This window comes from Mustela erminea, chromosome 2 (genome assembly GCF_009829155.1).
Source record: "Mustela erminea isolate mMusErm1 chromosome 2, mMusErm1.Pri, whole genome shotgun sequence".
Classification (NCBI taxonomy): domain Eukaryota; kingdom Metazoa; phylum Chordata; class Mammalia; order Carnivora; family Mustelidae; genus Mustela; species Mustela erminea.
This window is the reverse complement of record NC_045615.1, coordinates 98,715,035-98,741,924: the sequence shown is the minus strand read 5'-3', so window position 1 is coordinate 98,741,924 and position 26,890 is coordinate 98,715,035. Positions and strand designations below refer to the sequence as shown.

The 26,890-nt window shown below is 44.7% G+C and overlaps 1 protein-coding gene across 9 annotated transcripts in view; it reads right to left on the bottom strand.

Annotated features, from left to right (window-relative positions):
- FAM193A (family with sequence similarity 193 member A) overlaps positions 1-26,890 on the bottom strand; it is a 165,881-nt gene that overhangs the window by 73,913 nt on the left and 65,078 nt on the right. For 7 of the 9 annotated variants that reach the window (XM_032333628.1, XM_032333633.1, XM_032333635.1 and 4 more), the window contains 2 exons: positions 26,632-26,877; positions 558-715 (listed from right to left, as the gene is read on the bottom strand). In XM_032333628.1, the coding sequence (XP_032189519.1) occupies positions 558-715; positions 26,632-26,859 (386 nt within the window). In that variant the 5' untranslated portion in view covers positions 26,860-26,877. Of the gene's footprint in view, positions 1-557; positions 716-15,145; positions 15,301-26,631; positions 26,878-26,890 lie in introns of those variants that run through there. The other 2 variants (XM_032333634.1, XM_032333626.1) reach the window with 2 other exon arrangements.

The following is a 26,890-nucleotide window of genomic DNA, read 5'->3' as shown; positions in this document are numbered from 1 at the left end:
TCAGGTGCTGCAGCTGTCTGGTTCCCCAAACCCTCCTCCCCAGGAGATCACAGCCCCTCCTCGCACAACAGGAATGAACACACCTGGCATCCCACATCGAGAACACTGATGCTCCCCTCCATCTCAAGGGGCCCATCAGGCAGCTCTCTCTCCCCACAAAGGCCCTACTCCCCGCTCGGCTGCACTAGCTTCGGGCCTGAGCTGAGCACAGAGCGAGTTCAGAGCCCCCAGACCCTGGCCTCTCCTCCTCTATACTGCAGCAGCATCCCAAGGAAGGGGTGGCTCTCCCCTTACCCAGGCCAGTCTGTGACTCTAATGACTTGGCTCTGCCTCCCTCCCTCTCTGAGTGCTAGCCTGCTGTTGTCAGCCCTCACAGGCAGGGACTCAGAAGAGCCTCATCCCGCTAGTTCTTCCACTGACACCCAGGCTCCTATCTTAGTCCTCAGGAATCGATCAAGTGTCTGCCGTCTTTATGGGAACGGCCCCTTTCCTGCTCCAGCTGCAGCGCAGGTCAGGCAGGCCCTGCTCCCGACTGTCCCACAGGCCCACACTGGTACCTGCGCTCGCTGCAGGCCTCACAGGCACACGAGGAGTCTGAGGGCGCAGTGCTCAGCCCCGCCGAGGGCAGCGTCTGCGCACCAAGGGCTAGCCTCCCGCCGCCTGCCTCTGGCTGGGACCCGCCAAGAGGGGAGTGAAGAAGAAAGTCTTGGCCCTGCTTTGAAAAGAGAACAGAACAGACTATGTTCAAATGTTCACGGTAGAAATTTGTTATTAACGTGTTAGAAAAATGCCTTTTAGAAACAAATTTAAATTCAGATGCTGACAAGATCTCTAAGGACATCATCTGGGTAACTTTCTGACATCTAAGAATTTTGTTTGCAACCAATTATTTACTACCTTTGGAGAGTTCTACCATAATCTCAGGAAAACAGTAAGTTTCTTTCGTGCTTTAGGAGAGCAGCTCCACTCTCAGGGTCCTCATCGGCGGACGCACTGCCCTGCACCTTCAGGGCTGGTGCTTAGTGCAAAGCCAGCGGCCTACAAGCCCAGCGGGAAGCTGGGGGGCACGGGGAGGTCGGGAGCAGAGGCCTCTCGCCCTGGTCCCGTGGAACTTCACAGCTGTGCTGCCTGCTCTAAGGGACAGGAGGCTGGAAAAAGAGAACATTCTAGGCAAAGATGGCAGGATGAAGCAGGCTCCAACCCTCTTGCCTGGAACCCAAGAGCCTCTAGAAGGTTCTATTAGCAGCCATTACACGGACCATAACTACAACCCTCTTCCCTCCCACCCCCCTAGGTGGTCCCTCGACCCTCAGGGACAGGATCTGAGAGGGATTCTATTACATTAGGGACACATGCACTCCAATCTTAGAGCAGATGATCTCCGCAGTGAAGAAAGGGCACTAAACAGGGCAGCCAGCCCCACAGCCTTCACCCCACCAGCCTAAGGAGAAGGAAGCCACGGAAAAGGGCCTATGAAGGGAGCGCACACACTCGGAGAGAGAAGACAAGCCCTGGGAGGCTGTGGCAGCTGGTGGGTGCTTCCTCAGGGTGGTCAGACACTTGGGGCACCACCAGTGGCAAACCGGGCCTGTTGTGTGCCCCTTGGGAGTTTGGGCACACAGACATGGGAGGGAACAGTAGTGGGCCTGCCTCCATCACATGGTAGGCCGGGTCCCTGCTCTTAGAGCAGGGGCTTGTGTCATCAAAAAACCCACCTGAAAAGGTTCCTGCTAGGTGAGTGGGTCCCAGAATTATATCAGCGGGCAGAGCAAGGGTTGAGGGGGTGCGTCACACACAGTATGTATGTGGCAGACAATGAGAAGTCTGGACCGAAGTCTAGGAAACCCTAAAGAAAGGCCTCTTATGGGGGTACCTGGGTGGCTCACTCAGTTAAGTGTCTGCCTTCAGCTCAGGTCATGATCCCAGGGTCCTGGGATTGAGCCCCCACATCAGGCTCCCTGTTGGGGGGAAACCTGCTTCTCCTCCTTCTTTCTGCTGCTCCCTCTGCTTGTGTTCCCTCCCTAGCTCTCTGTCAAATAAATAAATAAAATCTTTTTTAAAGGGGGGGGCTTCTTACAATCAAGAGCCACTCACCAGTGGAACACCTGTTAGAATCCTGGGCCCCGGTCACCAAGGAGAACCACAGACAGCCTATAAAGTATGGAGACTCCCCCCAACCCCTCCTGCCCAGAGCCCCTTCTCCACCCAGGCAGAGCAGGGAAGGCCAAGGAAGCAGAACAGGCACCACTGCCCTCCACCCCCATGATATGCCCTTGCTGACCCCAAGGGGAGATGCTCTGAGGGAAGGGAGACACTTGGGTTTTTTGTAAATTAGACTAGAGTATCCAAAAATAAGATGATTCTAATATCCATGGCGACAAGAAAGGCTTGACAGGTCTGAGTGCAATGCTGGTAGAACCAGACTATCCTCCAAGAGCAGCAGGTCATTGCACTGCACGAAGGAGGTTTCCTCTCCCCTCCATTCCCTTCATCCAACAGCAAGGCCAGCCATGGGACTCCAGTCCTCAGCAGATGCACAATCTGATTCTCCCTTCCCTGCTCCCAACAGTCCAACTACTGTCACCTCTGCCTGCCAGGTGAAGGTGGGGCGGCTCTCCAACAGCACCACTGCCACCCACACTCAGAGCCCTCCCGCAAGCAGCAGCCAGAGTGGTGGTTAAAGTAAGAGATACCCTGTCACTCCCCTGCACAGAACCTTCCACACCACTCAGAAACAGATTCTAAATTTCTTACCTATCTTCACGGTTTCCCAGAACACATCTTTGCTTTTCTTTCACTGCAGCTGAGTCTTTCGCTGCCTAGAGCGCTAACCCGCTAAATGTGTGAATGGCCTGAGGAACAGAATCCTACCAGTCACGCCTTCCTGCGGACGTGGGTAAACCAGGCATCAGGTTTCCCCAGTCCCTGCTCCAAACCCATCCTTCCCTGCACTGCTGCGTGTCAGAGGGGCTCCAGCGCTGTGTGGGGCCTTGCCAGCAGGGGACGAGGAAGGGCCACCTTGGAAGCTTCCGCGTCGCCAGCACCCAGAGGCATGAGAGGAACATTGGCTGCCCACCGCTATGACAGTTTGTCAGATGGGCCTGCGGCTTCTCAGCAACTGCTCTGCTACCCAGAGAGCCTCTCCCAAGGGTGTCCTGCCTGGAATCGCATCCCTAAGCTGCCTCTACCTGAGATTGGCTGCTCCCCTAGATGCACCACAGCCGGACTCTTCAGCATTTCCTTCCCAGATCTGTGCAGCTGATCTCCTGTTTCTAGTTAACAGTTGGTTCTCGATGCAAAAGCGACCTGTTCAAATTACTGGTGTGGGTGCCCATCTCCTGAGCTTAATCACCCTGTTAATCTCTTGTATCACAAACTGCTATTTGAAATCCTGGTGTTTCCCTTGTTTTCTCGTTTATTTTTTGTTGTTTGGTTTTTTACCTGTCTTCATCACTAGAAGACCAGTCCCCAAGAATGGGACCTTTGTGTCCTGTTCGCCACTGTGCACTAGCACCAACAACACTGCCTGACACACAGGACAGACTCAGAACAGCAGCCAAGAACCTGGAAAGTAACACTTCCTGGTGACAAGGGATGAAATGAGGCCTTTTAAAACAGCGCATGATGACTATACAGTAAATCCTTAAGTGTCTCACCTTCTGGTACTCATCTCATACAAATTTAGCTTCAGTTATTATGTGTTCTCCAAGTCCAACATAGCTGAAAAGAATACAACAAAATCCAGCACTCAACAATGTGAAGTACGCAAAGTCCAGCATCCAATGACAAAAACAAGAAGGAAAATAGAACACATAACCATGAGGGAAACAAATCAACAGAAACAGACCTGAAAACAACAAAAATGATGCAACCAATGGACAAGAATCTGAAACTGGTGATTACAAACTCTTACATGTCAGAAAGCAGAAGAAAACATAAATATGAGGAGGAAAGTGGAGATGTAAAAAATTACCCAATGGAACTTCTAAAGAGGAAAAATATATCTTAGAGTAGAGTATCAATAAATCTGAAGCAATAAAAAATCCACAATGAGGCAGAGCAAAAAACAAGACTGAAAAAAAAAAGCATTTCTAAAACAAAAGTCGAGATGTCTAACATGCGGGTAATGGTGTCCCAGAAAAAAAGGTTATATAAAGAAATTGTTGAAAATTTTCCATATTCAATGTGACTGTAAACTGGCATATCTTAAAAACTCATCTGAACCAAAGCACAATAAACACAAAGCGAACCATATCAAGCATATCAGTAAAAGGCTGAAAAGCAATGATGAAGTACAGATCTGAGAAGCAGGCAGAGAAAAACATCCCTTCTGTGCAGAGAAGCAAAGGCAAGGATGACAACACGCTTCCACCAGAAACTAGGGAAGCCAGCAAAGAAATGACCAACAATCTAGAATTTTGAATAAAAATGACTTTTCTTTAAGATTTATTTCTTTGAGGTACGCCTGGGTGGCTCAGTGGGTTAAAGCCTCTGCCTTTGGCTCAGGTCATGATCCCGGGGTCCTGGGATCGAGCCCCACCATCGGGCTCTCTGCTTGTCGGGGAGCCTGCTTCCTCCTCTCTCTCTGCCTGCTTCTCTGCCTACTTGCGATCTCTCTCTCTCAAATAAATAAATAAATCTTTTAAAAAAAAAAAGATTTATTTATTTGACAGAGGGATCACAAGTAGACAGAGAGGCAGGCAGAGAGAGAAAGAGAAGCAGGCTCTCCGTTGAGCACAGAGCCCAATGTGGAGCTTGATCCCAAGACCCGGAGATCATGACCTGAGCCGAAGGCAAAGGCGATAACCCACTGAGCCACCCAGGCGCCCTGAATAAAAATGACTTTTTAAAATGAAAGCAAAAGAAAAACTTCAGACAAAGAGAAGCTCCCCTACACTAGAAAAATGTTCAAGGCAGCCCTTGAGGCGGAAGAACAGGCAAAGATGATCGAAACTACATGCAGGAGGGAAGAGCACCAACTCAGTAATGGGGAAAAGGCAAAGGTTCTTCTCATTTTAAAAGTCTTTTAAGAAGATAACAGATGACTACATAGCTGGTGAAACTCAGAGTAAATATTTTAAGGCTCCTTACACTACATATCAAGTATATAATATTCTCTGAAGGTAGAAGTTGAAAAGTTGAAGATCTGTATTATGAATTCTAGAATCACTAAAAATAATGAAACAAAGCGATACAGGTAATAAGTCAAGAAGAGGTAAAACAGAATCATAAGAAATATTCAAGGGGTGCCTGGGTGGCTCAGTAATTAACTGACTCTTGATCTCAGCTCAGGTCCTGATCTCAGGGTCATGAGTTCAAGCCCCACGTTGGGCTCCATGCTGATGGACGGAGGGAGGGAGGGGGGAAAGACAGACAGACAGAAAGAGAAAATATTCAATTAATCCAACAGAAAGAAAGAGAAAAATAAAAAATTCAATTAATCCAAAAGAAAAAAAAAGAAAAGTAGCAAACAACAGATGGGCAAAAAAAGGAAGGAAAAATAAAGCAAGATGGTAGATTTACATCTAAACATATCAATTATTACATTAAATGGAAATACTTAAATTTTCCAATTGTCAGAAGAGATGGTCAGGTTGGATTAAGCAAGAGGCACCATGCTTTCTACAGTGGATTATAAAGACACAGGTAGGTTAAAAAAAAGGTTGGGAGACATACTGCATGCAAACACGAACTTTTTTAAAAAGGCTGAGTAGCTCTATGAGTATTAAGACTAAGTTGGCTTTAGAACAAGGAATGCTAACAGCAATGAAGGAGATGATGACGGTAAAAATAAAATAAATAATAATAATGACAACATGACTGATTTAACAAAAAGCAAGAGCAGTGGTAAATAAGTAAGGACTCCAATAACAGAACTCAAGATACATGAAGGAGGAATTAAAAAGAGAAATACAAAAACCCGCAGTTATGTTTGGAATTTCAGCAGTCCTTTCAGTAACTGACCTAGACAAAAAAATCAGGAAGGATGCAGAAGATGTGAACAACCACATCAACCAACCTGAAGTACCTAATAGTACACTCTTCCTGATAAAAGAATACAAATTCCTTCCGAGGCACACAGAACAATAGTCAAAACTGGCCATAAAACAGATCAGCGCATTTCTAAGAATTAGATCATATATTAAGTATGTTCTCTGCCTACAACAGAATTAAGCTAATAATAACAAGGGGGGGTCAAAAGGTACAAACTTCTAGTTATAAAATAAATAAGTCATGGAAATATAATGTATAGCTTGGTGACTTTGATGATTACTGTATTTCAAATTTGAAAGTTACTAAGAATAGATCTTAAAAGTCATCACCACAAGAAAAAAAACCTTTTTTGGGTAACTATGATGTGACAGATGTTAACTATAGACCTACTGTGGATTATTTTGTAATATACACAAATATTCAATCTTTATGTTATACTAAACATATAATGTTGTTGTGTCAATCATACTTCAATTAGAAAAAGATATCTGTGGGGCACCAGGGTGGCTCATCCAGTTAAATTTGCCTTTGGCTCAGGTCATGATCCCATGATCCTGGGATCTGGCCCCATGTCAGACTCCCTGCTCAGTGCTTAAATAGGATTTTATGAAATTAAACCAATTAACTATGAAGTTGAAAGACAGAAATAATAAACCTAAGAGCAGAAATTAATGAAACAGAAAAATGGAAAATCAGTTCAACCAAACTGTGGTTCTTAGCTTAATAAAAATGATAAACCTGAAGCCAGGCTATCGGGGAGAAAACAGACAAAACTCAAACAACTAATGTCAGGAATTAAGTGGCAGGGGCAAATCACCACAGATCCCATGGAAATTAAAAACACAGGTAGGAGAATATTCTGAGCAACATCATGCCAATACATTTGATATAAAATGGGCAACTTCTTTTTTCCCAGTTTTGCTGAGCTGTAACTGACAGTACTGTGTAACTGTATGCAGGAATGCAGCACAATGACATGACTTGCATACACTTTAAAATGACTACATTGAGTGCCTGGGTGGCTCAGTGGGTTAAGCCGCTGCCTTCGGCTCAGGTCATGATCTCAGGGTCCTGGGATTGAGTCCCACATCGGGCTCTCTGCTCGGCGGGGAGTCTGCTTCCTCCTCTCTCTCTCTCTGCCTGCCTCTCTGCCTACTTGTGATCTCTCTCTCTGTCAAATAAATAAATAAAATATATTTTAAAAAATGACTACACAAATTTCTTTAGAGACAAAAATTTGTAAAACATACTGGAAGAGACAGATAGCTTTTATCAAATAAATTGAACTTGTAGTTCAAAATCATCCTAACAAGGCAACTCCAGGTCAAGATAGCTTCACCGGTGAATTCTACCAAATATTTAAGGTAGAAATGGTAGAAATCAACTTCACACAAACTTTTCCAGAAAACTACAGAAGAGAGTATACTTCCCAGTTCAATCTACAAGGTATTAATTACCCTTATACCAAAACCACACAAAGATACTGTGAGACAAGAAACTTACAGACTATTATCCTTCATGAATACAGATGCAATAGTCCTTAACAAAACACCAGCAAACCCAACATAGCAACCTATGGAAAGGATAACACATCATGATCAAGTGTGGATTATCACAGGAATATATCACCATAATTAATATTATTAAAAAACTAAAAAAGAGAAACTCCGTCATTTCAATAGATGCAGAAAATGAATCTGACAAGATTAAATATCCATTCATGGTGACCTCCAGCAAACTAAAACCAGAAGTAGGCTTTTCCCACCTGATACACAAAATCCTACAGCTAACATCATACTTAATAGTGAAAGACCAAATGCTTTCCCCATAAGACTGGAAACAGGGAAGGATGTCTGCTCATATCACTTCTACTCAATATCATACTGGAGGACCTAGCCAATACAGAAAGGGGGGGATAAAAAAGATACAGATTGGAAAGGAAAAAATATATTATTTGTAGATAATGTGTACAAAATCTTGAGGAATCTACGAAATAACCAACAGAATAAATAAATGAGCTTTCATAAGATACAAAGTAAATTTTAAAAAAGCAAACAAACCTGTATCTCTATATATTAGCAATAAACAATTAGATATTGTATTTTCTTCGAAGTACCATTTAAAACATCGAGAAAATATGAAATACCTTGGAAAATTTTCAACATACTATGTACAAAGCCTACGTTAAAGACTACAAACTATTTTAAGAAGAAATTTAAAAGACCTGGGGCGCCTGGTGGCTCAGTGGGTTAAGCCTCTGCCTTCAGCTCAGGTCATCATCTCAGGGTCCTGGGATTGAGCCCCACATCAGGCTCTCTGCTCGGCGGGGAGCCTGCCCCCCCTCCACCTCCCCGCCTGCCTCTCTGCCTACCTGTGATCGTTTTCTCTGTCAAATAAATAAATAAAAATCCTGGAAAAGAAAAAAAAAAAGAAATTTAAAAGACCTAAATCAATGAAGAATCATACTACATTAATAGACTGAAAGACTCAGTATTATCAAGATGTCATTTTTTGGCGGTCTGAGTTGCTCAGTCAGCTGAGCAGCTGACTCTTGATTTCTATTTAAAAGTCATAATCTTGGGACGCCTGGGTGGCTCAGTGGGTTAAGCAGCTGCCTTCGGCTCAGGTCATGATCCCAGCGTCCTGGGATCGAGTCCCACATCGGGCTCCTTGCTCCGCAGGGAGCCTGCTTCTCCCTCTGACTCTGCCTTCCACTCTGTCTGCCTGTGCTCGCTCTTGCTCTCTCTCTCTCTGACAAATAAATAAATAAAATCTTTAAAAAAAAAAAAATAAAAGTCATAATCTTGGGGTCCTACAACTGAACCCTGCACCGAGCTCCCTGCTCAGCAGGGAGTCTGCTTATCTCCCTCTGCGCCTCTTGCCCCTCATCTTGCTCATGATGGCTTGCATTCTTGCTCTCTCTCTCAAATTAATCAATCTTGGAAAAAAAAAAGAAGAAGAAGAAGAAGAAGAAGAAGAACCCAAATTGGTAAATAGACTCAATACAACATCCGTTAAAATCTCAGCAGGCTTTTCTGCAGAAACTAGAAGACGATGCTAACCCTTATATGGGAATGCAGAGGAACTAGAATAGCCAAAGCACTGTTGAAAAAAGAACAAAACTGAAGAACTTCTACCTTGTTTCATGACTTACTATTAAAAAGCTTCAGGAATCAAGACTGTAGGGTACTAGCAAAAGGATGAGTATATATGTAAAGTCCAAGACAGAATCCAAAATAGACCCACACATTAAAAAAGAAAGAAAGAAATAAAAAGATTTTACAAAGATGCCAAAATAATTTAACAAGGAAAAATAGTATTTTCAGCAAAGAGTTCTGAAACAAGTGGATATTCACATGCAAAAAGGATGAACTTTAACCTTACTTTATAAAAGATATAAAACTTCACTCAAAATGGATCACAGAGCAAATGTATAAGCTCAAAACATAAGACATCTAGAAAACAAACACAGCAAAAAATCTTATAACCTTGAGTAGCCAAGATTACTTACATAGAACACAAGAAGCCCAAATCATTTAAAATTGATAAACTGGACTTGATCAAATTTTAAAATTTTGCTCTTCAAAGAATAGTGTTCTGTAATGAGAAGGCAAGCCACACACCAGGAGAAAATATCTGAAAAACATTATCTGATGAAAGGTTTGTATCCAGAATATACTACAGAGATCTCTCAAAATTCAGTAACAGTAAGATAAACAACCTAATTAAAAATAGGCAAAAGATCTGAATAGCCATGTCCCCAAAGTGATACAGATGGAAAATAAGCACATGAAAAGATGTTCAGCAAGTCATTTAGAAAACGCCCATCAAAACCATGAGACAGGGACGCCTGGGTGGCTCAGTTGGTTAAGCAGCTGCCTTCGGCTCAGGTCATGATCCCAGCGTCCTGGGATCGAGTCCCACATCGGGCTCCTTGCTCCGCAGGGAGCCTGCTTCTCCCTCTGACTCTGCCTTCCACTCTGTCTGCCTGTGCTCGCTCTCGCTCGCTCTCTCTCTCTGACAAATAAATAAATAAATAATCTTTAAAAAAAAAAAAAAAAACAAAAAACAAACCATGAGACAGCACTACAAGTCGCTAGAACAGCTACAGTTAAGGACTGTCAATATATCCAGCCTCGGTAAGGACGCAGATTAACAGGAACTCTCATTCATAGATGGAAAATAGTATAAGCACTTTGAAAAATTCCAAGACAGTTCCTTAAAATGTTAATCATGCACTCACCCCATGACCTAGCAATTCTACTCCTCAGTATTTATCAAAGACAGATTAACTGGGACGCCTGGGTGGCTCAGTTGGTTAAGCAGCTGCCTTCGGCTCAGGTCATGATCCCAGCGTCCTGGGATCGAGTCCCACATCGGGCTCCTTGCTCCGCAGGGAGCCTGCTTCTCCCTCTGCCTCTGCCTGCCATTCTGTCTGCCTGTGCTCGCTCTCGCTCTCTCTCTCTCTAACAAATAAATAAATAAAAATGTTTAAAAAGACAGATTAACTATGTTCCCAAAAAGCTTGTACTCAAATGTTATTAGTAGCTTTACTGTTTTGTTGTTGTTGTTGTTGTTTTAAAGTAGGCTCCACACCCATCCAGGAGCTCTAAACAAGGCTTAAACTCATGACCCTGAGATCAAGACCGGAGCTGAAACCAACAGTCAGATGTTTAACAGACTGAACCACTCAGGTGCTCCTGAAATGTTACTAGTGGCTTTAATGTTAACAGCCAAATGTCACCCTATTGGTGAATGGATAACAAATTGTGCTTCCTCCATACAAAGGAATACTACTCTGAGATAAAAAACAAATGAACCAAACAGACACGTGCAACAACACAGATAAATCTGAAAAGCATTATATTAAGCAAGAAAAGCCAAAGACCACCATTAGGTTATCTTTCCAAGAGGCTGATTCAAGTTCTGTCTTTCCAGTCTTAGAGTTCGGAGCAGCAGTGAAAAATGTTATCAGCAACCACTTTCATGATGCTCATTATAAAGGAATTTTTTATGTTTGTATTAGGAACCAAGACCCAAAAGGGCAAATGTTCAAGATACAAACAAATATTAGCAAACTCTTAAATGACTGGTTTAAATTGACACTATCTGCCTTGATAAGACCTGGAGGCACATAACTATTAGGAGAAGGCAGTTCCTCGGTGTAAAATGGAAGACTTCTACTTCAATGATATGAGAACCAAGACATAATCGCTCATGTCCAGAATCAAAAGAAAGCCTTTAATATGATCAACCTTGAAAACAGAAAAACAGAATACTAATTTGCCCAGTCCTCTTCCTTGTGGTAGGATGTCTGAGTGCTCCACAGACCCCTTCACAGAAAACAGTAATTCTCCCAAGTATCATCTCCCATGCCCGCACACCAATTCACTACTTAAACATACATACACAAGTATAAAATACAATAGACCTTACACTTCTAAGACTTTGTGTAATTCTAAAAATCTAAGCTTGTCTACAACTTAAAATTTTATAAACCTAAAAACCATTACTCAAATTAACATTATTATAAAGAGCCAAATGAGTAATTAACTGAAATCAAATTCCTAAATTCAACATAGGCCTTGGTTCTGACTACTAAGCAGAAGGTTCCTTTTAGTCAGGCCTGTATTCATGTAGGTCTCTCTACAAATCATCTCGGCCATCCCACGTGTCTGCCTGTACAAAGCAGGCCATATCTTGGTGGGTCTTTGCTTGGCTTCAGCAAAGAACCTAAGTATTAAGACAACCTCCGTTCCTTCTTCAGTAGCCTTTACACGCACTGTACCCAGGCTCACCAGGTCACAGAAGACAGGAGCTAAAGCCCTCCAGTACACAGGAGGCCCTCCAATGATGTGAGAATGCCCTCCCCCATTATCAGAATACAAACAAAAATTGTTTTAACCTTCAGGGAATTCACAGAATTTCTTGAAAATACACCCACAGCCTCCCAAGCTGTAAAGTCTACTGGGCAGGATCAGTACTTGCAAATATGTTGAGGTCCCAAAACATTATCTTCGGATATAAATTAAAGGTAGACTCATCCCTTCATCCAAACACCACCCGTGGGTGCCTATTTGTGCCCAGCCTGTGAAGATACCCTGAGCTGGCGGAGCTAGGAGCCTGGACAGACGGCTGGGCTGGGGCAGGTGCATGCACGTGTCAGGTTGATGGGATGACGCCTGTTTGTGGGAGGGGCTGAGCTGAGCAGGGACCCAGAGGCCTGGCTTCTGCTGAGCCTGTGCAGCATCCCTGCTCCTTCTCAACCAGCCCATCCTTGCTCCCCTTGTCCAACGCCGAGGACTAAGGGACTCTGCAGAGGGGAAGGTGCTGGGTGACAGGCAGGTCAGGGCCCCAGCACAGCAATGTGTCCATCTTCAACAGGGACCTCGGGCTAGCCCCAAACCTGCCACCCTGACAGCTCACTGTTCTCATTTCTCGAGGAGACCATCTGAAACCTTAGCCACTCCCCAGTTCCTTCCCAGTCTTGTGAGATTCACTCTCCCTCTCAAAAAAAACTTTATAAAGATGATTCCTGGCAGCAATTTTCTCAACTTCCACACTCCCCACCACCCCACCTTACTTGACACCTACACAGCCTTGCCGGAGAGTCTGGTCTCAGGATGAGTCTTCTCGAGAGCCCCCAGTTCCCCCGTCCGAGTGGAACCTCATGGGCACCACCACTTCTCAACCTTACTCCTTCCCACTCCCAAGCAAGTTCAAACTGCCTGCCCAGTGTTAAGTGTGGGCAAGAATATGGGCAAAGGGAACTCAAACACTACTGGTGGGAACAGAAACGGGAACAGTCACTGGGGAAACTGCTGTCATTTTACAAATGTAAGCATTTGAATTACTTACAACCCAGCAATTCTATTTCATAGATAAACACTCTGTTAATTAATTTTATATGTCAACTTGACTGGGCTAAGAGATGACAGACAGTGGGTAAAACAGTATTTCTGGGTATTTTGTGAGGGTGTCTCTGGAAGAGATGAGCATTTAAATGCTTAGACTGAATGAAGACAATCCCTCACCAATGAGGGTGGATGCGTCGTCCACTCCAGAGAGGGTCTGAAGAACAAAAAAGGAAGGACTGATTCATGCTCCCTGCTTCTGTGGAGACACCCACTTCCTGCCGCAGAGGTCAGCGCTCCCGGTTCTTGGGCCTCTGGACTCAGAGTGAAGGACACCAGTTTTCCTGGGTCTCTAGCTTGCAGATGGCACACTGTGGGGCTTCTCAGCCTCCATGACCACACGAGCCAATCCCTGTAATAAATCTCCTTCCTTCCTTTCTTTCTCTATCCATCTGTCTACCTCCTCCTGACCCCTCACTGGTTCTGCTCCTCTGGAGAATCCTGACCAACACACACTCTTAACAAAACTCTTACAAATGAGTACCTGGAGAAAGGTATACAAATGTTCTGACAGCGTTTTTAAAAAAAAACTGATCGGGGCGCCTGGGTGGCTCAGTGGGTTAAGCCTCTGCCTTCGGCTCAGGTCATGATCCCGGGGTCCTTGGATCGAGCCCCGCATCGGGCTCTCTGCTCAGCGGGGAGCCTGCTTCCTTTCCTCTCTCTCTCTGCCTGCCTCTCTGCCTATCTGTGATTTCTGTCTGTCAAAATAAATAAAATCTTTAAAAAAAAATTAAAATTAAAATTAAAAAAATTAAAAAAAAAAACTGATCACTGTAAAAAAATGGAAAACTCTGGGGGCACCTGGGTGGTTCAGTGGGTTAAAGCCTCTGCCTTCGGCTCAGGTCATGATCTCAGGGTCTTGGGATCAAGCCCCACATCAGGCTCTCTGCTCAGCGGGGAACCTGCTTCCTCCTCTCTCTCTACCTACTTGTCATCTCTGTCAAATGAATAAATAAAATCTTTAAAAAAAAAAAAAAAGGAAAACTCTGTACCTTCTAACAAAATTACTGATGAATAAATCATATACAGTAACATACTGAACTATACGTACATCATGGATGAATTCGTGAAAATGAGTAAGTGCAGCTACCCAAACAGTCGAAGGATCTCATAAACAAAGATGCATAAGACAACATAAACATATACCACTTTCATAAAGATCAGAAACAAAATCAAACAACTTATTATTTAGAGATACACACAGAGGCAATAAAATTTTTAAAGAAATTTTAAAATAAGGGAATGATAAATATAAAATTCAAGGACAGTGGCCACTCAGAAAGAGGAAGAGGAAAGATGGGGGAACACAGACATGCACCCTAGTATCAGGAATGGGTGTGACCCCTGCTGGTGGTCATTTTACTGTCTTCATGCTTATTAAATATGTATGCATATATAGCTCTCTCAAATATTACATAATAAAAAATGAAATTTAAGTGGGGGGGGACACCTCTCCCCAACCAGCAGCTCTTTCCTTCCATAGTTAAATGTGCTCAGCATCTCCCTCCAGCTTCCCCCTTCTGATCTGTCTTCCCTGCCTTCATAGTCAAGCACCTCGAAAATCAGCACCTTGAGTTGACTTTCTCAGCTTCCTCACCAGTAATCTACTCTTCACGGAGCTCAGTCTGGCTTCTGCTCCCACACTTCCACTAACATGAATCTGGCAAAGGTCAGATACAATCTCTTTGTTGCCACATCCAACACTTCCTATCCTTTCTTGGTTAACTTTATAAAACCTTCGTTCAGAGGACAGCTGGGAGACAGCTCTCCTTGGGTCTCTCAGACCAGCTCCCAGTCTTGATGGATATGCCAAGGCTGTAGGGCTCTGCCTATCTCCCCCCAACAGGGGGCTGTTTCTCTGGCTTCACGCCGCATATAACCTTGGGACAAAGTGCAGGCTTGCCTTCTACACACTAGGAGATCCTAGTGGCAGATCCTCACACCCAGGGTTCCTGAGCTCCAAGACAAAGTTCCTGCACCCGCTGCAAGGATGTAGACCTCCCCACTTCACAGACATGGAATTTGGGCAGGGAGGAGCAAGGGGAGCAGACATGCTCATGCTCATGCTTGTTGCTGTGCTGTGAGCAGTAAAGTTCTCTGTCTCTGACCCAGGAATCTCATGTCCCCAGCCAGCACCCATGAAATAGTAACAAGGAAGCTTATCATCTTCAAGTAGGGCAAAAAAATCCAATCCCAGGCCCAACAACTACCAACCGTACCATCCTTTAAATGATTACCATCACTTTGCTCTACTTATCACACTTTCTTGTTTTTCCTTCTATTTCTCTGGTATCTGCTTTTCACTCATCTCTGTCTCAAACGTCGGATATCCTCTAGAACTGCCTCCTTCAGCTTGTACTTCTCACTCTGCCTTCGGTCTTCAGGGTTGTGCCTGTGACCAAGGTTGAGAAGGTGAGTAAAACTCATGTGTGTGGAGTCGTTCAGTGAGTGTTGCAGGTCCACCCAACAATACAAACAACATCTGAAGCAAACTGACTGTAACCTGAAATTGTAACTCTTAAAAAAAAAAAAAAATTGGGATTCCACATCAATTAAAAAAATCAAGACCTATTTGACTCACAAAATAGGGGTCTTGCAATGTCCTTTTAATTAACAACTTAGAGAAGTTGGGATGCCTGGGTGGTACAGTTGGTTAAGCAGCTCTTGGGTTTTTGGCTCAGGTCATGATACAGAACTCCATGTCAGGCTCTGTGCCCGATCCAGAGTCTGCTTGAGATTCTTTTCCCCCTCTCTCCCTCTGCCCTTGCCCTGCCACACGCACATACACGCATTCTCTCACTCATAAATAAATAAATCTTAAAAAATAAATTAAAATAAAACACAAAAAGGTAAATCAATACATCTGTACTGATAAAGTTAGAGGAGAAAGAATGGAGAAGATATCATTTAAAATAGAACAGATAAAAGTCCAATACCTATGGGACAATCATCTTTTTTTTTTTTTAAGACTTATGTATTTATTTATTGGGGGGGGAGGGGCAGAGGGAGAAAAAGAATCTCAAGCAGACTCTGCACTAAGTGCAGAGACCAACGTGGGGCTCAATCCCATGACCCCAAGGTCATGACCTGAGCCAGAACCAAGAATCAGATGTTTAAATGACCACATCCCCCTGGCAACCTCCACCCTTTTTAAAAGGGCAGTGTAATGATACTGAAAAAATATAATAAAACACATATAAATAGAAAAAGATTCCATACTCAATGGGGACTGTTAGATTTTTGTTTAAAAAGATTTATGTATTTGAGAGAGAGAGAGAAAATCTCCAAGCAGACTCCTTGCTGGGCCCGGAGCCAAATGTGGGGCTTGATCCCAAGACCCATGAGATTATGACCTCAGTCAAAACCAAGAGTCAGACATTCAACTGACTGAGCCTTCTAGGTAGCCCAGGATTATCAGATTATAAGGAATATTAGAAAGAAGTTAATTCCCCTCCTATTGATTTGCAGACTCCATGTAATCCCAGTCAAACCCCAACAAGGTTATTTTTCTATTTTGGGATTCTGTGTCTTTGTGTGTGTGTATACATTGACAAGATGGGACGCCTGGGTGGCTCAGTGTGTTAAATAAGCCTCTGCCTTCGGCTCAGGTCATGATCCCAGGGTCCTGGGATCCAGCCCCACACCGGGCTCTCTGCTCAACAGGGAGCCTGTTTCCTCCTCTCTCTCTGTGATCTCTGTCAAATAAACAAACAAACAAATAAATAAATATTTAAATAAATAAATAAATTGACAAGATAATTTTCAGTTTTACAGAAATGCAAAGAATGAAGAATAAGATATGTTTAAGAGTACAAGGTAACAGCACTTTTTCTCTGAAAATGAGATTTATTACAAAACTACAGTAATTAAGACAACATGCTGTTGGCACAAGGACAAACAAAGCCGTGGAACAGAACCCAGAACCCAGAAATACATCCACACATATACAGACACTTCATTTATAACAAAGGTGGTGTTGAAAAGTGGGGGCAAGGAGGAGGAGGGAGCAACAGTCATTTCAATAAACGCTGCTAGGGAACTGATTTCCACACGGAAATAAATTTAATTTGAACTTTACCTCACACCATATAAAAATAATTCCAATTCAAGGAGGGGTGCAGGTCTAAACATGAAAGGCCCAACAACAGAAGTAGAGGCCTGTGCTGTTTACTGTGTCATCTGTGGCTACTGAGCTATGAGATGCAAGCATCCTAAGCAATGCATGCTACACATGTAAAAACATACGAAGGACTCTGAGTATTTAGCACAAAACAAAATGACATTAACATTTTTTATACTGAGTACAGGTTGAAATGATAGTTTGGATACACCGAGGGAAAAAACAGATGGTCACATCACCTCTTTTATTTTAGTTTTTGATACATGGCTACTAAAATATTAAAATTATTCGCATGTGGCTTTCATTTGTCATTCACATATTTCTTTGGGCAGTACTAAGAGAAGAAGAAAAATATGTTTATGATGTCATGGTAGGAAAAACCATTAATAAACAGAACTAAAAAAAAGTGGTAACTACTGAGGAAAAATGTGAGAAATCTGACTAGATTAAACATGAATTTGTGTTCAGGGCTCCTGGATGGTGCAGTCAGTTAAGTGTCCAATTCTTGCTTTGGGGTAAGCTCGTGATCTTGAGGTCCTGAGATCGAGCCCCATGCTGGACTCCACGCTCAGTGTGGGGCCTCCCTGAGACTCTTTACCCCCTTCCATGTCCTCCCTGCCTGCTCACTTGCTCTCTCTCAAATAAACCTCGTAACAAAATTAATTTGTTTTCATCAAAAGACACTATCAACAGTGAAAACGGAAGCAAAAAAAAGTAGCAGCTGGCATCTGCAATGCATAAAAGCAGCAAAGGGGTCATGTTCAGAGCACATAAAGAAGTTCCATACATCTATAGGAAAAAGACAAATACAGTCATCCCCCTTTAACAGCAAGGGATATATTACATGACCCCAGTGGATGCCTAAATCCACGAAAATACTATATCCTATCTATACCATGTTTTTTCCTATATCTACGATAAAGTTTAATCTACAAATCAGACACAGCATGAGATTAACAATAGTTATAATAATATTCATATATAATAATAAACTAGAACAAGTGTCACAATACACTGTAATAAAAGTTGTATGAATGTGGTCTATCTCTCAAACTGTCTTACTGTCCCCTTCTTTCAATGATGTGAGATGATAAAGTGCCCATTTAGGAGATGAAGGAGGTTGAGTGACATGGGTGTTGTGACCTCACATCAGGCTACTGCTAACCTGGTGTCCACACATCAGGAGGAGGATCACCTGTTTCGGGGACATGCCAATGACAGAACTGAAACGCTGGAAGGGGGAATCACAGATGGGGGGGCCACTCTATTCCAAAGGACAGTGGTTCTCCAAGCATGGTCTGTGGTCCCATGACAGTCCTAGACACCCTTTCAGCAAGTCCACTAGCCAAAATTATTTTCACAAATATCTAGATATTTGCCTTTTCCCATGTTGACATTTGCAGTGATGGTGCAAAAGCAATGACGGGGTTAGCTACCCACATCTGGGCAAGAATGAAAGTTGCACAATGAAGTGTGCTAGTAGCCACCATCCTTTACTTCCACACACTTAGTTTAAAAAAGCCAAGTTCCACTAAAGAATGCCCTGGATGCATTAAAATTATTAATTGTATTAAATCTGAACCCTCAAGCACACACCTTTTAAATATTCTATGTGATGAAGAAGGGAGCACACATGAAGATTCCAGCAATGTTCTCAGTAAAGCAGTGTACACTGTGAGTGGAAGGGGCCAGGGCCACTGCCACCACGACATATCTGGAATGCCTGACAGGCCAAACCACGGGTGTTCAGACTTGGATAGTGGACATTTTCTCAAAAATGAATAAAATGAACCTGGCAATTCAAGGAAAACAGTTGACACTACTTGTGGCGAATCAAAATCCGAGCTTTCAGGCAAAAATCAGAAGGTTAGATAGAAATCATGAATTCATCACTGTGGGCTCCAAAGCCTCTGCATTTTAAGACTTTTCTGTTGAGACTAGTGGTGATAACAGAAATACATTTCTTTTAAGATTTTATTTATTGGGATGCCTGGGTGGTTCAGCCAGTTAAGTGTCTGCCTTCAGCTCAGGTCATGGTCCCAGGGTCCTGGGATCAAGTACCACATTGGCCTCCCTGCTCAGCAGGGAGTCTGCTTCTCCCTCTGCCTGCTGCTCCCCCTGCTTGTGCCCTCTCCGACAAATAAATAAAGATTTTATTTATTTATTTATTTTAGAGAGAGAAGGAGAACAAACACGAACAGGGGGAGGGGCAGAGGAAGAGGGAGAGGGAGAAGCCCAAGTAGACTCCTCACTGAGCCCAGAGCCTGACCTGGGGCTCGATCCAAGACCCTGAGATCATGACCTGAGCTGAAATGAAGAGTCAGAAGCTTAACCAACTAAGTCACCAATTCACCCCACAAATATAATTTTTTTTATACTGTATAATGAAAGGTTATCAGTACCAGGAAGATCTGCCTAACTCAGTAAACCATTATTTTACAAATGCATGCTGTTAAAAAATCATCAATGTGTAAGAGATACTCATTTAGAATGCAAGAAAGACAAAGTATTTTAACCACACAGGAAAAATTCATTGATATCATTTCATACTCTACATTGCAACTAACCATTAAGAAACCATTACTTGTCATGGTTTGAAGCAGTATCAAAAAGGAATATCCACAAATATCTGAAAAAGCTATCATACTACTTGCTTCATATACTTTAATCAAAACAATCTATAATAACAGCTGAACACAGAAGCAGATATGAGAGTCTAGCTGTCTTCTATCACCCAAACACTAAGATTTATAAAACAGTGCTACCTTACTCACGAAATTATTGTTTTTGAAAAATAGTTTTCATTTAAAAATATGCTATTGATCTTCACTTATAATCAGTTAATTATATAAGTTCTCTCTGACTCAATGATTCCTTTCCCACATGTATATACAACAGAATGTGTGAACATGTGTTCCGAGAGCATCATAACAGTGAAATTTGGAAGCAACCAAAATGTAGTGTATTCAGGGGCGCCTGGGTGGCTCAGTGGGTTAAAGCCTCTGCCTTCGGCTCAGGTCATGATCCCAGGGTCCTGGGATCGAGCCCCACATCGGGCTCTCTGCTCGGCGGGGAGCCTGCTTCCACCTCTCTCTCTATTTGCCTGTCCCTCTGCCTACTTGTGATCTCTGCCTGTCAAATAAATAAATAAAATCTTAAAAAAAAAAAAATGTCGTGTATTCAAAGAGGCAGAGCGTATATAGTGAGTATATAGTGATGAAAATTAAAAAAACTAAAACATTCATGAATCTCAAATATAATGTTGAACAAAATAAATCAGGCACAAAATAATGCACACTGTACAGTATTTTTATGAAGTTCCAAACATCAGGAAACTAGACAACAGTGTTTAGGAGCATGGCTCGTAAAGACCATCAGGAGGGTGTTGACTCCACGGAGAAGGGCAGGGCTGGGAGTGGCACAAGAGGAGATCTGAGCTAAGGGTGATGCCTGTGTGGTGACCCCAAAAGGTCAGCCCTAATTGCTGAGTGACAGAGTCATTTCACCACTGAGAAACAGACTCTCAAAAGTGACCAATTAAGTCAACCTTTCTACCGAGTGCACAAAACCACCTAAAACACACCAACACCAAGAGACCGAAAATAATAGTACATGAAAAGAGGGGAAGAGAAGTAGGGAGCTCACAGAGCCCCACAAACAGTGAACAAAACAGTCCTTCTGGAGAAACCACACGAGGCTTCACTACAACAAAGGAATAATACACCAAGACTGAGTCATTTTAACATGTATTCACCAGCACAGCTTTAAAATGTAGAGTAAAAATGAAAATATTTATAAGGAAAAAAGGACAAATATATATGCAGAGGAGAGCTTAACTGCTTACTCAGTAACGGATACATTAAGCACGCTGAAAAACTATTAAAAAACACAGAAGTAATTAAGAGCACAATTAACAAGGGGTTGAACTAATGGGGGAAGAGAGTCCTCTAAATCCTGGGAACACATTTTCAAGGACACATGGAAATTCAGAAAAACTTAACCATGTATAACTAACTGGAGAGGAATCATTATAATAGAGATCATGACATCCAACAGCATTAAATTAAAAATCAATGATTAAAAGTAACCCCAAAGATCTGTTTGTGTATTTACAAATACTTCTAAGCAATTCATGGTTGAAAACAGAAATAATGAAAATTGGGTAACACTTAAAACTGAGCCACTAACATTTCAAAATCTAGTACAATGAGAGATTTCCAGCAGATACCAGAGCAGAACAGAATAAATAATAAAAACGGACGGGTGAGAACTCAGGAAGGCAAAAAAGCAACCACAGAGCAAAAAGAAAAACCAGGCATCTGGGTGACTCAAGTCATTGGGCGTCTGCCTTCAGCTCAGGTCAGGATCTGGGTCCTGAGATCGAGCCCCACACTGGACAATGGACTCTGCTCAGTAGGGAGCCTGCTTCCCTCCACCATGCTCCCCCCCCACACCTGCCTCTCTGCCTACTTGTGATCCCGCTCTCTCTCTGTCAAATAAATAAATAAAATCTTTAGAAAAAGAAGAAGAAGGAAAAAAAAAAAAAAACCAGATTTGTGGTCACAACCAGCAGGAGCTGTGTGGTGATGGCCCAGGGGCTTTTTGCCTAGAAGGTGGAAAGTGGGACAGGGCTGTCTCCCTGCCTGCCCCCAAGCAGGCTCAGGTTCCCTCCCACAAGGTCTCCACGTGAGATCAGCAAGGAATTCAATTCCCTGAAGCAGTTGGTCCCCTAGAGCTGGTGCCCCAGACACCTGTCAACAGCCCTCAGAGAGGCTTAGAAATGGACAGCAGCCCCCCACCCACGTGCACCCCACCTTGCCATGGCATCCATAGCCCTCTCTTCCAAGGACAAGAAAGTGAGAGGACCCCAGGCGTTCACTTACTGACAGATGTCTACAATGCAGGATACTGTGGTGTGTGCCAACACCACCTTCCAATACACAAAAAACAGAACAGAACATTTTTGGAGGAACGGACAAGAATCTGCCAACACTGGAAGCCTCAGGAAGATAGAGGACAAGTAGAAGACAAGTCAGAGAGGGACCGCTCTGCTCAGCTTTCAGCTCTGCTGCTGAATACTTCCTTACCACACATGCCCAGCACTGCCTAATCATGTCTACACCACATACAACAGCAACAATTAATGAAACAGAAAGGAGAGAGATTTAAGTTAAAAAAAAAAAAAAAAAAAAGTTTAAAAAGATTTCAATTAACTAAACTTAAGATTTGTCCTTTCTTTGAAAAGACAAAACTGACAGACTTCAGGCAAGACCAGTTCACAAAAAGAGAAAGCACAAATATAAGGGATCAAGATTTGTATGTACGGTATGATAAGAAGTGAAGACAGGGTCTCCACACCATTTTATACCAGAAACTCTTAACAATTTCTCAGAATATAATTCACCAAAACTAACTGGAAAAGAAATGGAAAACCTCTTATCCACGAAAGAAACCAAACCCGGAGTTTGTTTCCCCAGAGAGACAAACTACAGGAGTGGGAGAGATGGTGACAGCTGGGAGGGACCTTGAGGTCAGAGGCGGGTATTTGAAGAATGAACAATTCTAGAGCATCTGCGCTCTCCTGGGCATGATCTTGGTGCCTAAGAAGAAAAGACTAACCCGAGCAGTGAAGCCCCAGAGAAGATGAGACGGGAGAGGCCCCGAGAGCCCCAGGGAGGCGGGCCTCCCCTGGCTGCAGGGGTAGCAGAGACTGGGGTAAGTAGGGGTAGCCAGGGTCTGAATGTCCGCTTCGACCCCTGCCCTGGAGTGTGAAGGTTAGCAGCACCTGAGTTGTGCAAAGGAAAGAGGGTGCGTGAGGTTTGGAAAGAAAGGAGAAGGGAAGGTTTGTGCTCTTTTGAGGTCAGGCCTGAAGCCAGAGCAACACACCAAATGCCAACCCACAACCAGGAACACCACGATGTCAGCATGCACTGGGGAGCCTAGGCCTGCAGTGTCCCCAGCAACACACCACCCGCTGGAGGGAGGGGCAGTGCTGAGCCAGGTCCCAGGCAAAGGAATCCCAGGGCTTTGCAAGCAAGGGATGGCGACGGAATCCTGGACCTCTGGCTGTTCTAGGACAACAGTGCAGTCAGAAGGCCTTGCCAGTGTGAATGGGGTGTTTCTGCAGGAAGACACAGGCCCGGATGACAAGGTCTGGGAGTGGAGGAAGTCTGCAGTGTGGCACTGTAAAGGTAGGGCGCTGGGCAAAGTCTCACTGATAATCTACCACAACCTGTGGTAACTGCCTGCTTACCTAGAAAAGAGCAGTTCCGTTCCACTCCCACTTTGTAACTCGGAGCTCCCACCCTGGCAATAAGAAACTCCCAATGCCAGGCCCACCAGAGAGCTCAGGCAACCACGAGAGCCAGACAAGCGCACAAAGCCCCTCTGATGACAAGGGGACACACGGGCCACTTCATCTTCGGCAGACAACAGAATGCAGACAACTCTGAAGTGCGTCAGAGAATGACAACACTTGTCAAGAGCCCTGAAAGGCTAAGTGTGGCCAGTGCAACCTTGCTGGGCCCCACCCTTCTCTGGGAAGAAGACTCTTGCTGTGGGGGCAGCAGATGCCCTCCCCCTTGAGGCACAGGCCTGATCCACTTCAGGAGGGAACCAAGCTGTCCCCCACGTCAGAAAGCCACAAGCCAGGGATGCCTGGGTGGCTCAGTGGGTTAAAGACTCTGCCTTCGGCTCAGTTCATGATCTCGGGGTCCTGGGATCGACCCGAATCGGGCTCTCTGCGCAGTGGGGACCTGCTTTCCCTCTCTCTCTGTCTGTCTCTCTGCCTACTTGTGATCTCTCTGTCAAAGAAATAAATAAAATAAAAAATCTTCAAAAAAAAAAAAAAAAAGCCACAGGTCAGCCACCCTGGGGAGACGAAGGGGGTGTGTCCCACCCAAGACCCCTAGAGATACTGGCAGACTCTGGCTTACATCGGGCCGGGGGTTTTGGGGGGTGGTCACTGGGAGAGAGCCACACCTGATGTCCTAGGCACCAGGCTGCCCCAGGTTTGGGCTGAATAGGGCAGGGGGCCAGGCGGGGAAAACACCACGGGGAGGCCCAGCGCCACACGAAGGGGGCCAGCATGTGCAGGGCGACTCCTTCCCAGCCCACATAAGCAGCAGGGCACAGCACACACCACCAGAGAAGCGAGCGTGTGCAGCAACAAGAGCAAAGCCAGGCCAGCTCCAGTGTGGCCAAAGTGAGCTGGCCCCCCAGGTGCAAAGTGGGGGTAACAACTGAATAACCAGGCCCCCGCCCCCCATGGTCTCTTCCAAGCACGGCTCAGCCTTCCACCAAACTGTCTGGGAGAAACAGAAACCAAGAACCAGCAACGTGTTAGGAAGGACTAATGACAATTCTGCACAAACTCTTCCAAAAAAGAGAGGAAGCAGGAGTACATCTCAACTCCTCTCAGGAGGCCCTGAAGGACAGTAAAGACAAGACGACGGCAAGCAAACATCCTTCATGAGCACAGACGAAAAGTCCTTGACCAAAAAAAGCACATCGCCTGCAACAAAGAATGTAGAAAGAATGTGCAGAGAAGGACCTGTACAAGCTTCACACAGCTTCATGCAAAACCCGAATCTGTTAACAGTGCAAACACTTGTCTGCGGCAAATGGATCAACAAAGTGGGTGCATCTCCACAACTGATCCAGCCACAGAGAGAACAAGGGACTCTCGCACAGCTCACAGCTCCCAAAAGTATCACATCCGCCTGAAGGCATCTATGTGACACTGAGAGAAAGCAAACCACAGGACAGAATCAATTCAGTGGTTACCAGCCAGGCGGGGGCGGGGGGGGGGGGGTGTTACCAACATGACCAGGGAAACTTCTGGGGTGATGAAAATATTCTACATCGTAACTGAAGTAGTGGTGCTTACACAACTGTAAAATTTGTCAGAACTCACTGAACTATATACACACACTTCAAAAGAATTTTACCAGATGTAAATTATATCTCAATTTTTTTAAAAAGGCCAGCAATTTTAGCCAGCTTGACCAAAGGCACCAACTTTATAAAAGTAGCAGAAGGTCTAAGTCTGCAAACACAGTGCCCAGAGTCACTTTTTTGGTGAGAGAAAGCCTCGTCTGACAAGGCGGTATCCAGGGCAACTTCCAGCAGATCATAGCTGTTTCCACTGGCCGCCCTTCCTGCCTGTGCCGGCCAGGCTGCAAGGGCGCAGCAGGGTTGCATGGAGGAGACAAGTCCGGCAGCAGGACAGGCACACACACACTGGCCAGCACCACTGCACCGCCGCCCTCCAGGAACAGCCCAGCTAAGGTAATGCTTTCGGAGGCCCCGGAAAGGAAACTAAAAGGAAAGTAAAACAATACAGCAGTAAAAGCAAGAAGACCCGAAGGAGAACCACTGGGACTGACGAGGCCATCTTCTTAACCTTGCAATGGGGCTCCGAGGTTTCTTCCCTTCCACACTTGTTGGTTCACCCAGAAACCGTGCTTCCTAGAACAGGCCGGGCTGAGCATGGCTCCTGGCTAGAAAACACACAAAACCTGCTGCCCTTGTGGGGTGTATAGGCCAGTGAAGGGCACGAGCAAAATGAAAAAGTTGACTGTGCTAAGGAGAATACGACACAGGGGAATGGGGCACAACAGGGGAGGTGGGGTGAGAAGTACATTTTTATCCCGATAAACGATGCAGTCTCAAGGTTTAGCTATTCACATCCCAGCGCAGACTCGTGGTTGGGCACTGCCTTCTAGGAAGCCCTAGATCAGAGGTCCCCAGCACAGCAGCTGGCAGGAGGGAGGCTGGGGAGACCGGGGAGACCGGAGATGAGATCGACTCGCAGTGTGCAGCAGCGCCCAGGGAGTGGCCCAGGCACCACATGGGCCTGGACAGCAGGCCCCGGACACAAGAGTGTGTGCTGCCGGTGGGTGCTGGTATTGGCGGCGACGTGCAGGGACATGTTAGAAGAGCTCAGAAAACAGCTGCCCACAGGCAGAAGTAAAAGCAAGAGAAAAGCCCTAGAATGTGGGGTCTCACATGCTTGCAAAAGCCAAGTCCTTCGAGAACCTAAAGAGCAGACTCAAAGCCCTTTCAGGCACATAGCCCAAGACACACGTCTGGGCCAAAGAGCAGACTAAGGCTATGGCCTTTCCATATAAGCCTGAACACCTCAAGAATGACTCCATTCAGCTGAGGCAAGAAATCAAGAAAAAATAGGGTGGGGAAATCCAGGCTTGAGAACCGTGTCTGGAAAAAATTTCAGGTGAGTTACCAGCACATGGACTGGCCAGAACCAAACACTGTAACAGCTTCTGAGCTTTCCAGCAAAGGGCATTGCCAAAGACATCTTGAGGTCAGATGAAAAAAAGCCAAAACACATCCTTTGGGCCCCCTAAGCTTGCTGACCAAGTTGTGAGACCAAGGAGGGGAGGTCCCCTCCTACTTCCCACAGGTGTAGACAGAAGACCACGAGGAAAACCCCAGAGGGTAGAGCAAGGGACCAGAAGATGGAGTAAGAGGGGTTTCCTTCCAGAATGCTAACCCCGATTATTTATTTCACTGTCCACTGAGCTATGTAATTCACAGGGTAAGAAAGCCGACAAGCCCATGCACCCTGGGCTGGGCACTCACCGACTGCTGGTCAAGGCCGCTGTGCCGCTCCTCCTTCTCCACAGTCCGCCGGCAGTCCGGGCACACCCACAGGGGCAGGTGCAGCACGCTGTTGCCCTTGGGAGCCATGGAGAGGGCCAATTTGCTCGCAGTCTTAATTCCACTCTCTAAGAATGAAGAGTCCTTCCGCTCACTTCTGCACAGAAGACAATAATCCCCGGCGGGATACGGTGGTGTTCTATGATTCATGCCAAAATTAAAAGGAGTCTGGAATAGAAGA